The sequence below is a fragment of the Perognathus longimembris genome, chromosome 10 (genome assembly GCF_023159225.1).
Source record: "Perognathus longimembris pacificus isolate PPM17 chromosome 10, ASM2315922v1, whole genome shotgun sequence".
Taxonomy (NCBI): Eukaryota; Metazoa; Chordata; class Mammalia; order Rodentia; family Heteromyidae; genus Perognathus; species Perognathus longimembris.
The window spans coordinates 52,232,224-52,249,038 of NC_063170.1; the positions used below are offsets into that span (position 1 = coordinate 52,232,224).

General features: G+C 43.8%; 1 protein-coding gene across 3 annotated transcripts in view; it reads right to left on the reverse strand.

The window, feature by feature from the left end:
* The window catches only part of Cadps (calcium dependent secretion activator), a 429,166-nt gene that overhangs the window by 164,139 nt on the left and 248,212 nt on the right, over window positions 1-16,815 (reverse strand). For all 3 annotated transcript variants that reach the window (XM_048356072.1, XM_048356074.1, XM_048356073.1), the window contains exons 7-8: window positions 15,224-15,335; window positions 8,037-8,176 (exon numbers count right to left, since the gene is read on the reverse strand). In XM_048356072.1, coding sequence (XP_048212029.1) covers window positions 8,037-8,176; window positions 15,224-15,335 — 252 coding nt within the window. The remainder of the gene's footprint in view (window positions 1-8,036; window positions 8,177-15,223; window positions 15,336-16,815) is intronic.

Below are 16,815 nucleotides of genomic sequence, written 5' to 3' on the forward strand. Positions count from 1 at the left end.
TTCAAGATCCAGTAAAAGTTTCTTTATTGAAATAATAATATTGGGTGTGTGACTGTGTAGAGGGGCCTAAACTAATCAGGAGAAGGAAGCTCCAGTGTGCTCTTACAAACTAGGGTCACTATATAAAACAGTCACTTCAAAAAGTTAGAGGAAAGAATTTGAATGTGTTTACCGTAAAGAAATGATAAATTCTGTAGTTATCATCACCCTGATGTAAACATGATACAATATAGCTGGGTACCAGTGACTCGTGCTCTGAATCCTGGCTACTCAGTAAGTTAGGCTGAGATCTAAGGATCTTGGTTTGAAGCCAACCAGGGCAAGAAAATCTGAGACTCTTATTTCCAATTAACCACCAAAGAGCCAGAAATAGAGCTGTGTGTGGCTCAGATGATAAAGTGAAAGCCTTGAGTTAAAAAGCTAAGGAATAGTGTCCAAGCCCTGAGTTCAAGCTCAAGTACACACACACACACACACGTGCACACACACACATGCACACCGCCCCCCAAAACCAAACCCCTCCCACCATAAAAAGGAAAAAAAAATCCAGTGCATACATACATGGAAACATCACATGGTACCCCATAAAAATGTACATTGTTAGTGCTTTATGCATGTGTTAAACATAAATTTAACTTCAGACAAATTTTAAAAATGAATTTCTCTTCTATTTGAACAGAGAGGAGGATTTTCTTCTTAGAAGCATCTGAAAGGAAAGTGGTGGGGGGGGCAGGAAAAGGATCAGAGAAAAATATAACAATAACCTGGAGCAGATTTGTGATCTGAGACTGCAGACACAAGGGTGGCTCTGCTTCTGGGATCCCTTGCGACAGCATGACCTATCTGTGCACGCATCAGGGATGCTGTCTTCAGTCTGGCCATGTACTGACCATAAGCACACCAGCATTGCCGGCACTAAGTAGCAGCGTGTCCCGCTCATCACATCACATCTCAGCCTAAGCCAGGGAAACATTCAGTGGACCTTTCTGCGCCTGCCACAAGCTCTTCTTTGGCTTAGCAGCCTTGTGCCTCAGGTCCCCCATCAGCTGCCCTCCAAGCAGCGAGGATTATTGCTATACAATGGGAATAACATGTTGTTTTTTTTTTTAGTCAGTCCTGGGCCTTGGACTCAGGGCCTGAGCACTGGCTTCTTCCCGCACTCTGCCACCTGAGCCACAGTGCCCCTTCTGGCCGTTTTCCATATATGTGGTGCTGGGGAATCGAACCCAGGGCTTCATGTACATGAGGCAAGCACTCTTGCCACTAGGCCATATTCCCAGCCCCACATGTTTGTTTTTTTTAACCTCATAAGGTTGTAAAGACATTGAAAAGTGCTGTCTACTGAGAGAAAGGGCGAGAAGGAGTAACACTGTCTAAAAACGAATGCATTCATTATCTGACTTATGTAACTGTACACTGCAACTGCTCTGTATATCACTTTTATAGTAACAATAAAAGATAAAATATTAAAGCATTTAAAAAATGGCCTCCACTGCGGAACCCAGGTAACTGGCACATAGGGGAGGTTTGATAAGTATCAGGCATCACTGTTGTCAGGCTCCTCGTTATTCCTTTTGGAAAATGCACAGGGGATTCAATTCCAAGCCTTATGCTTGTAAGGAAGTTGCTCTACATTGGAGCCGCGCCTCCAGTCCCTTTTTGTGCACCAGCTATACTTAAGGTAGATTTTCACTTTTATGCCAGGGAAAGCCTGAGCTACAATCCTCTTATTTGTGCTTCCCTGTGTCTCCGGTGGTGATAGGTGTATAATGCCACACCCAGGTCATTAGCTTCCCCAGTAGCAGGGATGCTACTGCACCCAGATATTGCTTGAGATGCATTCTCATGAATTTTATGCTTGGGCTGCCCTAGAACCATGATCCTCCCAGGTCTGTATCCTCCAGGTATTTAGGACAATCTCTCTTAATAGTAGCAGAAATAGTAGTCCTGGTGGAAAGTGTATAGAATTAACACAGGCATTTTACTGATGAGCCATACCTTCAGACTTCCTTTTTTAGTGGTTATTTTTGAAATACATTCTTGCATCCTGCCTAGGCATGTGCCCAGACCATGATGTATTTTAGTCTTTCTGGTGTAAGTGGGATGACAGGTACATGTCACCCCACCCACCTTCTTTCTCCTAAGATAGAGTCTTCTGAGTTTTTCTGCACAGGCTGGCCAGAAACCATAATCCTGCCAATCTCAGCCTCCCACACTGCTACGATGATAGGCATGGACCACCTCACTCGGATATTGATTGGGGTGGAGAGTCTTATATATACATGCCCAGTCTCAAACTGTGATCCTTTGGATCTGATCTCAGCCTCCCAAATCTCTAAAGACAGGAATGAGCCATCAGAACTCAGTGACAAAAAAATTAAATTCTATGTTTTCTTTTGGGTTGCCTAAGTATGGCTATCAAGTAGAAGAAAAGGAGACTTTTCAGAATTGATTGCTCCTGGGTACCTCATAGGGTGAAGGCTGAATGAGGGAACACAGAGTGCAGAGATTGGTCAACATTTCTTCTGGGACCCTGAGGCCAGCAGTTGCTGGTGCTGCCATACTCTAGGTAGAGAGTGAGACCAGCCCTGAGGGAGGAGCTGTTGTCTTTGCTTTTCTTAGGTTCCTGGTACATCAAGTCTTTACACACGCACACATGCACACACACACACACCATATATATGCATACACATATGCATATATATATCTTTATGATTTCTATCTTTTATCTTAACAATATTGTATGTATTAGCCAGGTGCTGGTGGCTCACACCTGTAACCCTAGCTACTTAGGAGGCTGAGATCTGAGGATCATGGTTCAAAGCCAGCTGGGGCAGGAAAGTCCATGAAACTTTTATCTCTAATTATCCAGAAAAAAAACAAAACAAAACAAAACAGAAGTGGAGCTGTGGCTCATAGGGGTAGAGCACTAATGGTGAGCAAAAGAGCTCATGGAGAGCACACAGGTCCTGAACTCAAACCCCATCACCAGCACCACCACCACCAACAAAAATGGTATGTATTGATGATACAATGCACAACAGCATGCTTTGAAATGCAGATGCCCTGTAGAATGACTAACTTGAATTAATGGATTATTACTGCATACAAGCCTCATTTTAAAATGATGAGAATACATAAAATCTACTCTCAGTGCTTTTTAAGCATGCAACGCATCGTTAGTAACCACAGTCATTGCATTGTACAACAGATCTCTTGAATTTATTCTTCCTGTTGGAGAATTTCTTGCAGGAAGTGTTACAGTGAGAAAAGAGCCATGAGTTTCCTGGGATGATTCCTCTCCCCTCATGGTGTAGTAAAGGAGAACAATGAGATCAGACAGGCAGTAGGTGCCGCCTTCAGCATACAGCATCCCAGCAGGAAGAAACCTGGACTGCAGAAAAGTACCAGGAATGGATAAACCTAAGCAACAGTGATGATCATCACTATCCCCCTCCCCACCATGAAAACCACCACCATCATCACCAATACCACCTCTTGTATGGCTGTAGCTCTTTCCACAAATTAGACCTTCTTAATGGTTTACATTAAAGCAAATGGAACTCCTACAACAACTCTTTAAGATAAGCCTTATCGGTGCTTCCTGTAGGCAATTTGCTTCTGTCCAGGAAGTGGTTGGACCTAAGTCTCCATCAAATTACTATCAGGAGAGAACAACACAATAAAGAAGATAGAATGTCATGGCCAGAAATCCAGTTCATCTGAAAGGAGGTGATAAAAACAGGAAAGAAAGGAACCAAAGATTAAAAAGGACCAAAAGGCAATAAATGCTAAGATGAACAACAGCGGGGCAATCAATTTAAACTTAACCATAACAGCAATCACATTAAATGTAAATAGGCTAAATATTTCAATTAAAAGGCAAGGAGGTTTAAATTTAAAAAGTTATCCCCATAGAAATACTACCTATATAAAAGCAGTATGTATGTAAAAAAAGCAGTATGTATGTATTTATGTATATATGTATGTATGTACATATGTATGTATGTAGACACAGGGTTTCACTATGTAGGAGGGCTTCAAATTCAAGATTCTCTTGCCTCTGTCTTCAAAATGCTGAAACTACAGGCATGTACCACAACACCTGACAAGAAATACACAAATAAGTTACAAATAAAAGTATGAAAAGGATTAACTAGACTAATAGCTTTAAAAAGTGCTACAGCAGCCTCATTACTGTCACACAAGGTAAATTTCAGGGCAAAGACTATTGTTAAGGACAAAGAAAATAATTTCATAATGATTAAAGGGTCAATTCATGGAGAAGGCATAATAATCTTAAATGTTCCTGTATCCAAAATAAATGGAGTGAAAAATGGACAGAAATACAAAGAGAAGCAAAACAAGTCCAAATTTTTGTCCAGAGATTTTGAAATCCTTCTTAAAAATTTATATAAATCCAGTTAGGACATAGAATATTTGGGCAATGTTATCAAAAAACTTGATGACATTCTAGAAGCACTGAATTGGCTTAGCCCAGCAGTCTAGTTTGAGAGTCTCATGTCTTGGAGACCTGGGGAGGAGAGCAGAAGTCTATGATGGTTTTGAGCAACAAAAAGTCTAGGACAGTCGTCTAGCTGAGAAAATGGAGGGGAAAAAAGGAGCTTTTGAGAGTTACAACCTGTATATCCTCAGAGATTTATCTTTGGACAAATCTTTTTTTTTCCATGTTAAGCTTCAGTTTTTCTCTCTGTAAAGTAAGGATTCATTCATTTATCTATACATACATACAACAAATGAGGAGACTTTTGCAAGCTGTTAGGCCCTGGAGTTCTTTGATCAAGAGAGACAAGATAGACAATAAACTAATGAAGAAAGAATTACATGACACATCATGATAAGAGCTCCTGAGAAAAGCATGGGAGAAAGGGAGAGGAGAAGGGATAGTGGAAGGAAAAAAGCTGGAGGGAAGAGAGATATAAGATGATTGGTGAATGAGACTAAGACATTCTGCTAAGCTGCAGAGACAGGTCAACAGCAAGGTCAGACAGACCTTGATGAGATATTGGGGGTGGAGAGGATGGGAGAAAGGAGACATCTAAGCATCTGCATAGAAATGACAAGAGCCTGCACTGGGGTATAATTGGAGCTTTTGAGGAAGGCCAAGTAGAGGCAGGCAGAACAGTGATCAAGGTCAGATAGCAAAGCCTTGTAGCTATAGTAATGGCATTGCCTTTATTCTGATGAGATGGGAATTGAGGAGAGCTTTTCTGGGGTTAGGGTCTTAAATCAAGTACAAGGATTGGGTTCATATGAAAAACAAATGCCCTAAAAATGCCCTTAAGAAACACAATATAGGAATTTTTAAAAAAGGAAGGGGTCAGTTTTTAAGACAAAAGCAACAAGTGATTGGGAAAAGTCATGGGAGATTTTGAGTTTCCACTGGAGACTGCAGGGTTGAGTTCTAGGTTTATTTTGAAGGTGGGGTGAAAACAATTTGATAATGGATAAGATGATGGTAAGAAAGAAAGAAAAATGTCCAAGATGACTCTAAGGTTGTGGGTCTGAGCTCCTGAATAAAGGTCATTTACAGGTGGGAGGATGATCATTCTGGATCCCTGAAAGGTTGTTTCAATGATGAAAAAAAGAAGTGGATAGGAATATAATTCCTGAAATTCCTCCCCTTCTTCATGAAGGACAGCACATAGCCATCACCTGACTGTCAATCACCTGACTGTGAGTCAGCAAAAGGATCCCCTCAAGGCTCTGAGGTCACTTCCTCATCCTCTGAGGTCACTTCCTTAACCTATGAGGTCACTTCTACTTCTGCTGATGCCACACTTCCTCCTCAACTTTCCCTATAATCTCTTTCTGCCATTAGTTCTGTCTCTGCACACCTACATCTGGTTCAGGCTGGTGGTTTGGTTCTCCCAACAAACTCAATAAACTCCCAATAAACTCTTTTCGGCATGAACCACATGGTTGTCTCCTTTGGGCAACCCTTATACCATATAGAGGTTTAAAAAAAGGAGAATTTAGGTAAAAAAAGACCCTTGGAGTTGCTAATTCTCAAGTGGGTACAGATACAAATATTTTAAGGGCCAAACAATGCTTGATTTTTCTCACTGGTATTTTCTATTCAATAAAGATATTCTAAATGGCCCAGTGATTTATTGAAGGAACTACCACATACCATGAAGGAATAATTCTCAGTAATTTTGATTTCTCTTTCACACATTAAAGTGGATACAATTTATAATCTCAGCCTTGCTTCTGAAAAGTTCCTTTTTCTCTACCACTCCTTAGGCTATGATATTGTTCTCTGTTTTAAAAATATTCCTTCCTCTTACTATGGAACCCAATAAGATGATTTTAAGTTTAAATTAAAAAGGCAGTCTCCGGGGCTGGGAATATGGCCTAGTGACAAGAGTGCTTGTCTTGTATACATGAAGCCCTGGGTTTGATTCCTCAGCACCACATAATATAGAAAATGGCCAGAAGTCACGCTTGTGGTTCAAATGGCAGAGTGCTAGCCTTGGGCAAAAAGAAGCCAGGGACAGTGCGCAGGCCCTGAGTTCAAGGCCCAGGACTGGCCAAATAAATAAATAAAAAGGCAGTCTCCAAGCCAGAGTGGAGGTTCAGTAACTGGTCTCTAGCATATGGGGGTCTTTGCTTTGAAGTTTCTTAATTCCTTGAACTTTTTTGGTCCCCTGACTGGCAATGATCTACTTTTTCTTGGGGTTATTCATTCCTTAGAACTTGAGAGTCCCACAAGAAGAGACTCTGGATGCATACTGCTATGGTCTGCTCAGCCACTAGGTGGTCGGCTTCCTATCCTGTGCTCATTCACTCCTGGGCTTCTCATAGGCTTCTGCTTAAACTCGTTTTAATCTGTAGCTAGGCCTTGATAATGGGTTTCTGAATCCTGCAAAGCTCTGGTCTAGGTAGTCAATCTTTAGTTTTTACAGTGGCAATGCCTTTTTAAGTCCTAGCCTAAACACATTTACCCAAGACAACTCAGACCTTTCTGATGATGGGCGAGGCTTTGCAGAATGGTACCAATAGAATACCTGAAGCTCCACCTGTTTCCTCAGACTGTGGAGACATTCCCCTATGCATAGACACACTACCCAACTCCTGGGTAGGAATTGTATTTTCTGAGATAGTGAAATTCAGTAATTTATCTTAATAGGTCACTTTTCAGTATCTAAGCAGTCATCAACAAACATTTGCTGTATAGATCAGTGTTTTGTTCTCTAAAGTAAAGCTATATTTTACCAATTCTTATTGCTCTATCTGAAATTACTTAATTGGTCATTCAATTGAAAAAATCATTTTTGCCATTTATTTAACAGCTGTACTAAATTCTAAAACATTTTTTTTTGGCCAGTCCTGGGCCTTGGACTCAGGGCCTGAGCACCATCCCTGGCTTCTTCCCGCTCAAGGCTAGCACTCTGCCACCTGAGCCACAGAGCCCCTTCTGGCCGTTTTCCATATATGTGGTGCTGGGGAATCGAACTGAGAGCTTCATGTGTAGGAGGCAAGCACTCTTGCCACTAGGCCATATTCCCAGCCCTCTAAAACATTTTAAAGTGCAGATTGTTCAAAGGTGGCTATAGCAACTGCTCGCACTTGGTGGAGGACTTTGTCAATTATAATAAAAGCAAATAACCCTTACATGCCTCTGACAGACACTGAGCTCAAAAACTTCCACACAGCATTTAAATACTTCTATCAATGTTTTAATTGTATTGATTAGTCTCTGAGAGATAAAAAAGGAAAAGTATTCTGTCTTGATGGTAAAAGGAAAATGCAGCAATCATAAGAACTAAGGATGTTTAAAGTAATCAAGGTTAACTATTTTAATGATCTTTCATGAAGCCTTTATATTTTCTTTCATGATGTTCTCTGAGGATCCGTTTTGACTTTGTTTTATTCATCTTTACAGGGCTGGGGATTGAACCCAGAGCCTTGAATATGTTATGAAAGTGTCTGCCACTGAGCTATACTACCAGCCCCTGTTTTACTTTAAGTCTTGAGAAATGAATGAACCTGTGCTCCAAATGACCACTTACCCAGAATGCTTCATGTTCTGAGGCTTATCCATTCGTACAGCAAGTTTGATTTTGAGATCTTGATCAGGGCAGTTTTTGGAGACAGTCATTTTATGCCACTCAGACTGTTTGGGACTGTTTGGGGTGGGATGAAGAATCACCTGTAGGAAAGAAGGACAAACATGTGAGTCAGAAAACAGAAGCAAGTTTATGGGTATGCTTTTATGGATTTTTTTTAAGAGTCTCTGATATCCAGATGTAAAGGCACTGTCTAGTCCCAAAGCCAAGGCTCTCACGTATTAGAAAGCATCTCTAAGCCATTGCCCCCTCCATTTTTAAAGGATTTCCTTTGATCACAGGAACAGAAATGTCTCAAAGCCTGTAGGGGAAAATGGATGGGAAATATGAGACGTAAAGAGAAAGGAAGAGATGTGCTGTGGGCCACGTATCAGTCCCAGGCACCTGGACTGGAAGTGTCCGTACATCACCCAACTTTGCCCTGGCACGGAAGGAGGCCCACGGAGCCTTAGAAAATGCCTTTCAGCAGTAGGTCATAGATGGAATGCTGATGTAGGACTCTGGCCTCAGCCCTAACAGAAGTGGACAACTTGGACAATCCACATTTTCATTTTGTGCCCAAAGAACTCTCAGGAGTCACATGGAATTTGAGTAGCATGCATTCTGGGAGAAGTAAAACTAGCTGGAAAATTACCCAACACCCAAATATGTGGTCTAAATGAAGGCGCAACAAAGGCTGGGCTTGCTCAGACTGGCTTCTGCCTTGATGGTATCCTCTGATTTGTTGCATGCTACTCTGGATTTTCTGAAGCATCATCTTTTCCAGGTGCAGGGAAGGTGGCTCCTTCCCAGGGTCTTGTTTCCCAATGGAGGGGGGCAGGAAAGATTCAGAATCTAAGGGGAATACACTCAGGCTTTATTATGGCTAGACGTGCTTGGTCTATGGTTAGAGGATGGAGGTATATGATCCTTCTCTTCAACATAGAACAGGAGCTCTGGGAGGACAGTGGCAGAAATGAAAGAACTCAGTCCACTTCCACATTCTTTCACTTGTGCTGATTTTTTTACCCTTTCTCCTTCTGGGCCTAATCTTTCTTCCTATTAGTTCTTCTTTCTACGATGAAAGAAAATTTGTGTGTTTTTCCTAAACTCAAGAGTGTCTCCCAATGTCTTAAGATGGGACTGAAACAGGAAGGCTTGAGTTTTCCCAGTAGTGGCTACCCATGTTTTTGATCATGTTCTGTACCTTGGTAAAATATTTCTGAGCAATTATCTCACTATTAACAAGATGGCATTTTATTTGCTTACCTTGGAATTCATATAAATTTGTTACATGTATAAAATATATGCAAGAACAGAAGCTTTAAAAAAGATGTGGCAAGGGCTGGGGATATAGCCTAGTGGCAAGAGTGCCTGCCTCGGATATACGAGGCCCTAGGTTCGATTCCCCAGCACCACATATACAGAAAACGGCCAGAAGCGGCGCTGTGGCTCAAGTGGCAGAGTGCTAGCCTTGAGCAAAAAGAAGCCAGGGACAGTGCTCAGGCCCTGAGTCCAAGGCCCAGGACTGGCAAAAAAAAAAAAGATGTGGCAAAAGTTTAGGAATAAAACTCTATATTTTCTACTAGATATGACCCTTCATATCCATGGCTTCCACATTGATTAATTCAACACACTGAAGACAGAAATATCTGGGAAAAAATAACTGCATGAATTGAACATGTACAGACATTGTTCCTGGCATTATTCCCTAACTGATCCAGAATAACGATGATTTACATAGCATTTATGGTCTTTTAGGCAATATAAGTGACCTAGTTGGTCACTGTGTGGCTAAGTAATATTACCAGATATTATTTTAAAGTACTACACACACACACACACACACACACACATTAGGGTAAGGCGCAATATTAATGACATTGGATTTCAATGCATAGTCAGAATAGTCATCATACTTAACCTTATACCATCCTGACTGACAACGTCTGATTTGATAACAGTCACATTGTTGAGTTTTGTTTCCTTTTTTCTGCCAGTATAGCAGGGCTTAAACTCAGAGCCTTGAGCTCTTTCTCTCTTGTCATTCTGGCTTACCACTGGTGCTCTACCACTTAAGGCATGACTCTAGTCTGCCTTTTTCCTGATTAATTTGAGATGAAGTCCCCAGGACTGTACTCCCCTGGCTGGCTTGAACTGTAATCCCCCAGGTCTCAGCCTTCTAGTAGCTAAGACTATAGGCCTGAGTCACTGGAGCCCAGTGCACAGTGTTTTATCTCATGATGTGGTGACAGATCTGCAAGTTGGTGAGATATCAGCTCCGGCACTCCTGTTTGTCAGGCTTGCATCTGCACTAGTTTCAGCTTGGAATCGGAGCTCTCTGAGAGTAATCTCTGTAAGGCCTTTTGTTTCTTTCTGTGAGGCCTCACTTAGTAAAAACTATGCTAAGTGTATAAACTCATCTAACACACTAGCATACTGCAGATGAGTCGGTGTAGGAAGTAGGTGGGGTAGGCCGGGTCACTCGCTTGCCACCTCTGCTTTCCCTCTGAGACTCTCTTACACAGCTCCTAGTATCACAGTGCACTTTTGGAGATGGAGGGGAGGGAGCATCCGGTTTTCAGTCCTAGCTACTGTTGCCTAGGATGGGGGCAAGGTAAGACAGTGGGGGTTACTAGGAAGCTGGGGAGGGAGAAACTAGAAACAGCAGCCCAGGCTAGCACAGCAGCAGGAAGGTCGTTGGCTTCCTTCTGCCACTGCCTGCTTGGCAAAGTCAAGGCAGGAGCCACACTCTGGGCACCAGGAGCTCATTAACAGACTTCACCATATGGATTCTGGGCGCGGTTCCCACTGGCAATATGGTGTCCATTCTCAACGCAAATAACCACAGCTCGTTACTGGCCAATTCCACAAAGATTTCTCCCCCTCTCTATGGTCCCCCTGTGGGGAGACTTCTGCGGAGTGGATGGAGCAATCAGGTCACCTCACTTTCTCCTAACGTTGTTCCCAGACAGTCATGCTTTAGACAGGCTGTGCAGGGCTTTGCATGTGTCAGCCCCTCTGAGTGATGAGGGTCCTTCCGGTTGTGTGTGAGCCCTGAGCCCAGCAGACACCTCATCTGCACATTCCAGGCTGCTAATCAAGCACTTTGTCATCACAGCCAAGGCCATGTGTGCTGTTCTTTGATGTGGGGATGATGATGAGGTACCATAATCCTCACCAGCCACAGGCTGTAATCCAGCAACCCCACAGCTTCTCCCAGTTACCTGAGCACAGAGGTGGGGCCTCCTGGCTAGTTTCCAGGCCTGAACTTCTCCCTCTACCAGTTTGCCCTGTTCATTGAGGATGGCATCTCCACCCCATAGATTGGACTTTGCCCCCTCCCTGTGTGACTTCTTCCCAGGCATTGTGTCACTAAGCAGAGCACTTAACATGTGACATACTGTCATTTCTGGGCTATGTCAGCACCCTTTAGGTTTTGTGAGCTTAAAATTTTCTGTGTGTCTTGATTCCTGTTCGCTCTGTGTACAGCACAAATGAATGATCACAGCAGGCCTATAACCATATTGGTTGAATGGAAGTTTGATAATACTTTAATGTTGTCCAGAGTATGGGGACACTTTCAAAACACTACTGTCAAGCATCCCGATGCTGCCTGTGGAGGTGCTGCCAGTAGAGGGCGCCCTGCCAGTGGCGGGCCAGGCTGACCAGCTTCCCTATAGTTGGTGGGAAGCCTGCTAAGCAGGAAAGAAGAGAAAATGTTCAGTCACAAACTATGTGATCGTGAGGCTAGCCAAGTCTTGGCCTCCACCACCACTGCAGGGCCAAGGGTCAGTGTGGTAGAGACAAGATAGTCCTACAGATGACTGTCCTCCACACCTGCAAGTCATCTCACTCCTATAAGCCTCAGTGGGCCCCTCTATACAGTCAGGTAATAACTGCCTGTCTCAGTGGGTATACTTGTGCCAACGTCTATACATTTGCAAATAATTTCCTAGGGAGTCCTGTACAGCTCATCTCGGGACCCAGGCAGTGCATTCCTGGGCTGGCCAATCATATATCTGTCTTTTCTAACACCAGTATGCTGGGTCCTTGAGTCACTCCTGTTTCTTGACATCCACTTGCATGGGAAAATGTGCGTAAGGAAAAATGAAAAGCAAGCTACTTTGCCCACTCTTGGGTTCCTCTTTCCTTAGGGACAGAAATGAACACCTGTCATTTTTTTCAAGGAAAATAACTAAGCCGTTCCTTTCCCTGCCCTTTCTCTCTGGGAGAAGCACTGTTTGTTTTTTCTTTTTAATTAGTCTTATTTAATTTTTTTTTTTTGCTCCTCTTCCTGTGGTCTGTAGCTTTTCAATGCAATCTAGGGCAAGCCTAAAGATAAAGACAGATTGGGGAAATGGAAGAAATAAAGATGGGTTAAAAACAAAAGAATGCACAGGAAGTAGAGTCTTGCTAGGATTGGTAGGTATATGCATCACATATGTCCCTCAGGTCTCTCTAGAGCATGCAGCACAGCCTCAGAGGTATTAAAAGTCTTGGCTAAAATCACACCATCTTCATGATGGATTACACATCTATCAGAAAGGGTAGATTTAGTTAAAAAGTTCAGCAGGTGAGTTAGGGCCCAGGGCCCCAGGAGAGCATCTTGCAATTTTAGAAGGCATTCTTGGCTTGGTAAACTTGAGATCCAACTATGGAAATTGCTGCAAAAATCCCAGCCACAGAACCATAGAATGCCCCAACTCCCTCCTTTCTAGTTGGGGAAAGGAGAAGGTCCAGGAGAAAAACCTAACCAGAACTACAGTTTCAGGTCTGAAAACACTCAGCAGGTCTTCTCTGATTGGTTAGTTGTCCTACACATCATTTGCACAGGGGCAACCAATCAGAGCACAGCCCAGGATATTAAAACAACAACAACAACAAAAACAACAACAACAAAGCAATAGCTCTTGACTGAGATTCTTTTCTTTGGAATACAAAGAATCCAAAGAATCAAAGAATCCAAAGATTCAAAGAATCCAAGGCTACAGCTGCAGCCGCCAGCTGTGGAGCCGCAACCCTGGCAGGCGTTGACTTCTGATGAGCAGTTGCAGTGCTGAACAGATGTTGCCTGTTACAGGGCTGCGACTTTAGTGGTCTCTGCTCACTGTGGAGCCAGAGGGCTGTGACAGCCAGAAGAGTTGTAGAGGCTTTACCCACTGAACAGCAATAAACAAAATCCATATCACAACTATTAAGAATTAGAATTTGTTAAACATCTTCCGGACCCAACTGCATGACCCCACGTTTCATATGCTGGAGCTATCTAAACCCCTTCCTTCTAAGGGACTACCTGGAGACAGGGACTTAGGAGGAAAAGAAGGTGAAAGGAAGTCATAAGGATGACCTCCCCTGAGAGGACTGGAGGAAGGTATGTCCCATCTCTTGCTGTGTGAAGACACAAGAAGTCGTCTGTCTACCCTGCAGGCCATGGCCCTCAGCAGAGGGCCCTTGCTCTTTTGTCCCTAAACCTTGTTTACTCTTTTGTCTTTGGAACTTTTACAGGGTCCAGACTTCAATTGTTTAAGCCCTCAATCTGTGGTCTTTGCAAGTAATACAGGTTTACAAATAAGCAAGAAAGTCCATGGATGTCTGTGTGCTGTGCACTGGGTATGGGAGTGAAAAGCAGAAAACTTTATATTTTTACCCCCATGGGGTTTTTACAGTCTAGTAGGGAAGACACAAATGAAGGTCTCTGCCACTTGGTCTTTCTTCTCTCTCTGTCTCATTGGTGATTTAAGTTCAGTGGAGGATGTGAAGAGAGACTGATACAGCTTAGGAGGACAAATGGGCAGGAAGGAGAAAGCTCTCTAAGAAGTGGCCTTTATTCAGGGCAAGCACTTAGGCTTTAGAAGATCTAGGAGGTGGGAGAATGCCCCCAGGCACAGAGCAGGCCCTCTGAGGGAATGAATCTGGTTTATTTGAGTGTTGCCTGGTGGATGAAGGGGCTATGGCAGCAAATGAAGCTAGAAAGGCTCACCGAAGCAGGATCACACAAGTCTTTGTAGGTAGGCCCTGTTAAGAAGTACAGATTATATTGTAAATAGTGTAGGGACAATGGAAGAAAATGGTGTAAGCAAGTCTGACGAATCTGAGCTCTGCAAACATCATTGGCTCCTTGGGGCAGAGTCAAAAGCTGAGATGCAAAGGGGAAAGGTTATCCCAGTGATCCTCAAGGGCCTGGTACCAGCCCATTGGGGTTACTAGAAACGACTAACGTTTGAAATGCTAGGGATCAAACCCAGGGCCTCACACATTCTACCCAAAAGCTCTACAACTAGAGCCAAGCCTCCAGCTCTTTCATTTGTATTTGCTTTTTTTTTTTTTTGGCCAGTCCTGGGACTTGGACTCAGGGCCTGAGCACTGTCCCTGGCTTCTTTTTGCTCAAGGCTAGCACTCTGCCACTTGAGCCACACTGCCACTTCTGGCCATTTTCTGTATATGTGGTGCTGGGGAATTGAACCCAGGGCCTCATGTATACGAGGCAAGCACTCTTGCCACTAGGCCATATCCCCAGCCCCATTTGTATTTGCTTTTGAGATAAGATATTTCAAGCTTTTCCCGGGCTGGCACTGAACTTTTGATCTTCTTGCCTCCATCTCCTGAGCAGAGCAACTAGGATTATAGATGTGTATCACATTGTAGATATTCTGAGAACAAATGGTGCTGGTCTAGTTTGGAATTGCATGGGTAGGGTGGAAAGGTGCAGTATCCTGTAAAGAATGGGATATTGCTCTCTATGAGGACTTCTGCATCCATCTGATGACTACTAATAGAAATGGAGAAAGCTGTTTACAACAAAGTCACTCTAGATCCTAACTCTGTCTGATCTTGAGTTCATGTTGTTTGGATGGTATGTAGATAAATTAGCAAAGCATTTCATTTCAAGGGCATTCCAATCTTTGCTAGAAGTAGAGTGTCAGGCCAATGGCACTGTGGAACCCTGCTCTTCCTGTTAGTTCAAGTCACTTGAGGCTCAAATGTGACAAGACTTAAGGTCAAAGGTCTAATACAGAGGGGGGGGAGCCAGGACTCAAGCCTCACAGCTGGGCCTCTCAGCCCTTGGCAGTGCTGCATCTTAGAGAGGCAGGACCCTTGCGCCTGAGATGCCTACTCTCTGGAGGTCTTGAAGGGGAGGGGGTACTCACCCGCCCAAGCTCTTTGTCCTCCAGTGCCAGGACACCTGTGCTCTCTGTGAACAGCTTCACCTTCACAGCCGGCAGTGCGTGAGTCGTGGAGAAGTCACCCTGCGTGCCCCAACTGTGGACAGAACCAGAGATGGTCAGTGTAGATGCGTGTGCCTTGACCATGGAGAACTCTTCCCTTCCTCCCAGGCTGAGAAAGTTCAGGCTTAAAGCAAAGGAGCACCGGCTGTCACCTTCCCTCCCTGGCCCTCCAAATGCTGCCAGAGTGACAAAAAGTGTTAATTAACTTGTTAGGCAAATGCAAGACAGATGCTTAGAAAGTTGCCAAGGGTCTTCACAGTGCACTATCAGGAATCACTTGGAATTAGCACAAAATCATGTTAGTGAGAACTCCCCCCCCCACCCCCACACACATGTGTTTGCTTTGTCTACACTATTCCAGGGCAATCACCAATATTTCATTTTGTCTCTAGTTCTTAGAAATGGCAGTTCTGGGTTATGAGATGAGGCTTCCTTTGGTTTGAGCTGACTTTAAAATGAGACTTCAGCAGTAGGGCTGGGCAGGCGTATCCATCCACTGGTATTCAAAGCTGAATAGAAGAAAGAAACGAGTGAGCAGGGCCTCATCCAATCAAAGTTGGGGGGAGGGCTGAAAGGTTTAGCAATAGCAATGTAGCAATGCCCAGACTGGGTGTGGTGGTGCATGCTGGTCTTTGCAGTTACTTGGGAGACAGAGGTAGGAGGATCCTAGTGTGAGGAGCAGGCAGTTCACAGGAGATCCTGTCTGACAAAAACTAGAAGCAAACGGAAAGAGGTGTGACCCAAGTCGTACAGCAATCTCCTGGAAAACACAAGGTCCTGAGTTCAATTCTCAGTACCTCCACAGAAAGAGAAGGGGAAGAGGAAGATAAGGATGCCATTCTCTGTTTCGGGTTTGTGGATTTCTCCAGAAGAGAGACTGCTTTTTACCCAGCACTGGGGTAGGGATTAGGGATGGAGTTCCGAAGAGACTCCTCAGATGTGAGCGCTTCATGACTCTACTTCCTCCAGAAGTACTTGCAATCAGAGGACTCTTGTAGAAGTATTAAGTGGACTGCATGGAACCCCTGCCCCAAACCTGGCCCTGCCCCGTGGGGACTGGTCCTCAGGGTGCAGTCTGGTCTTCTGCTTCACCCTCTCATTCATCTGCCCCAGGTTCCCGGGCCTCCTGAATCTGCAGGCCTGCTGCACACCAGTCCCCTCAGTGACAATGTTTCTCTGTACCCCCTCGTCCCCCGTTGTCTTTTGTAAGATCCAGTCTGAATGCAATCCCCAAGAGAGGCTGTCCTTTCCTCTCTACATTGAAACTGGGTTCTAGCAGTAAAGTCATTCAGCGTACTGTTTCATTTTGTATTCTAGTAATGAACCGACCTGTGATTACTGGTTGTAATTTGTGTCTGTTTACTAATATTCTGTCAGCTCTAGGAGTGCAAGGACTGTTTGTTTGTTTATACTGCACACACAGAACTTAGCACAGTGCTTGACACATGGAAGACATGCAATAAATATTTGCCGAATAAAACAAATGATGCCAAATGCCTGCTCTTTTGCAGGAC